This window comes from Penaeus monodon, chromosome 30, assembly GCF_015228065.2.
Source record: "Penaeus monodon isolate SGIC_2016 chromosome 30, NSTDA_Pmon_1, whole genome shotgun sequence".
In the NCBI taxonomy this organism is placed as follows: Eukaryota; Metazoa; Arthropoda; class Malacostraca; order Decapoda; family Penaeidae; genus Penaeus; species Penaeus monodon.
Window position 1 is genome coordinate 8,193,954 of NC_051415.1, and position 2,999 is coordinate 8,196,952.

Consider the following 2,999-nt stretch of genomic DNA (forward strand, 5'->3'; position numbering starts at 1 on the left):
ATGCAAATAGCAATTAATGGAATTGCTGCAACATAATTCATGGGCTCACTGCCTCTGAGCTAGCTAAAATATAAGATCTACACAATGCATAAATGTGATGTACACCAAGTGTGGGCAACCGGCTTGTATACTTGAAAAAAGACTCACTTTGATACAAAAATATATGAAATAATGATGCCTTAGTGTCATTTTTTTACTTAAACTTCTGCAAAGGTAACCAACTATCATAATGGTGGCAAAATATGAGTGTAAACAGATAACAAATTGAAACTGTCAAGTTTTTACTGATCGTACATCATACAGTTCTTTTGAGCTATAGGTTTTTGAGTTGGCATATTTCATGCATCACTGCTCAAAAGGATATGAAAATATAATAATAATTATTTGCCATAAGACTATCCTCTGGTGGCCTTTCTGTACATGGTTTCCCAGTAAGACATCATTTTCCTTTAAAAAGGCAAAAAATTACCTTAATATTTCTTTTTTTTCAATTAAAAAAATGAAGACAAAGGTTTTATCACGCTTTAATTTTTGTTTGTTCTTTTAACAGACAAAAGAGCTATGGAATTGGATCTCAGAAAAAAAAGAAAAAGAGAAATGAAAAATGTCTGAGAAAAAGTAATTTGGACTTTGGGCATTACTATTTCTTTTAATCTACAATAGTAAAGTAATATATGAAAAGAGAGCTCAAATTGATCAATATGCAATTAAGTTTTTTGCAATCATATTAGTGGTTTGGTTTGTTATATAAAATAAAATGCAGAGAACCATTCTAGAAACCCACATTTTTGGGTTGCTCAGGCAGCATTACTAAAAGTTTGTAATAATTTGGTATATAATTGATAGTTTAGCAACAAGAATATGGAAAATAATAATAGTAATAATTTATCTGTGATACTTGATCCATTTGGCAGTCAACATATTCAATTTATGTTCTTCAGTATATTTTTCATATAAACTAATCTTGATGCATTGTGAATGATTCAGCAACATGAAACAAAAATAACAGACCAAAAATTGACATAATTCATTATAGTAACAATATTTTCAACAGAATCAATCAAATGTTGGAGGTGGGCTAGCTAATGTATAGGCAAGCACAAATTTGCAGGATGTCACATGCAAACTATATCTCAAGTGTGCTAATTCTAATATTTGAATTCTCGAACAATTCTCTTTTGGGCTTCCTCTTTTTAATTTGGTATCTATCAACATGCTTTACTCTAATCCAATTATATCTAGTAAAAAGAGGTAGGCTGGACATACCCTAAGTCATATAAAATGTAATGTGATAAAATGCTGCAAAATCCATTAGAATGAACATATATACAAAAAATGAGTGAAAAATTTGGAACACCTTTCCAGTAGTACCTCTGATACCCCACAAAAGTATGCATTTGGGGCCTATCATTCACAAAGGAATTTTTTCCATGTTTGCACAAGCATGATACTTCCCTTAACTCTATTTCAACCATGGAAGCCCATGCCTATCCAGCTGGTCCCCTTAAATCAGGGAATGTTGTAATATTTGTAAATACTATAATTTTGATAACCAATAGAAAAATTGGTAATAATACTTCAAACACTGATTTAACACTTTAAAATGCTTGGCCTTACTTTCCCAAGGGCAGACTACTATGCGTTTCAAGAGCCTTGACCCATTGTTTTTTGCAGATCTCTTCCAAATGAATAGTCAGATCAGTATGACACTTTAACATGGTGTGTTACACACCATACCCTATTTTTTTTGTACTATAGTGAATTATATAATGTAATCTGTATGCCTTCTAAGCTGAAGGATACTATGTTACCTAAGTCAAGAGTAAATGCCATAATTAAGTGCATTTGGCAATGTACTATAGCACCAAAAGTTAGGGCAGGATATAAAACATGCTGTGCTAAAGTGCCATACTCATCTGACTATTTGTTTGAAAAATAATGGGTCAAGGCACAGACTGAAGTAAATTCACTCTTTATTCTACTTATACAAACCATACTGAACACTTTAGAACAACTTAAAGCTTAAACTGAGGAACTATTACCCAATTTTTCTGATTCTGTTCCAGTTGGACATACATATTACAAGACATGTTTATGAAGATGCAACTTTTGCTTCTAATCTTCCCTCAAGACCTCCTACCCCTGGAGGATTTCGAAGTTGACCTTCTTGGCTGCTTCTGTAGTACTATTCGTTTCACACTGGTTTTTGGGCTCCACTCAGCGTTCCTTTGGGACAGACTTTCTACTGTGGGGGATTGTGATGTCCTAGCCATTTTGGAAGGTGGTTGCTGGAATGGGTTTCGTCTCTGCAGTCAGGGGGGATGATTCTTGGTCCTGCTTCACTAATATTTTCTCGAACAGTGATTCCGTCCTCGTGATGGTAACTTCCTTGGTAGGATGCATTTTCTGTTGGTGACTGATATGCAGTTCTTTGTTCACTTGCTTTTCAGGACAGTATGGACATGCATAGGGTCGTGACTTTGCATGCTTTGAGGTGTGTGTCTTGTAATCATTATAGTTTAAAGTCTTGTACGGACAATCTGAACAGGTAAAAAATTTGTCTTCTATATGGCTAATCTTGTGATAGTTCAAAAGATCTTCACTTTCAAAAGATTTTTCGCACTGGGAACACTTATTTAAAGCCGTGTCACAATTCTCACTGCTACTTTGCCTCTTTCTGCTTTCAACATTATTATTAACACTACTTTCCACTACCATACTGCTCGTCACAGTGTGGGTCAGCACATGGTCACCATTACCACTCTGAACAGCTTTAAGATCGACAAGTTCCTTAATTTCATTTTTCCTTTTTTCTCCAACAATCTGAAAATTGAAAAACATTAAAAATATATTTTTTTGCTCAGAACTTAAAAACATAAACCTCAGTTTTCACTTCCTTTCTTTCATTCAATGATTCATAAAGTATATTCAAATTATACTCTACAAAGAACTACCAATAAGAAAAAAAAAAAATTTTGCAAATATAGAAGCACTATCCA

General features: G+C 33.7%; 1 protein-coding gene across 1 annotated transcript in view; it reads right to left on the reverse strand.

Moving 5' to 3' along the window:
• Nucleotides 1–927: 927 nt before the first annotated feature.
• Nucleotides 928–2,999, reverse strand: part of LOC119592505 (zinc finger and BTB domain-containing protein 24-like) — a 12,708-nt gene continuing 10,636 nt past the window's right edge. The window contains 2 exon segments of the mRNA XM_037941354.1: nucleotides 928–2,298; nucleotides 2,300–2,823. Coding sequence (XP_037797282.1) covers nucleotides 2,127–2,298; nucleotides 2,300–2,823 — 696 coding nt within the window. The 3' untranslated portion in view covers nucleotides 928–2,126.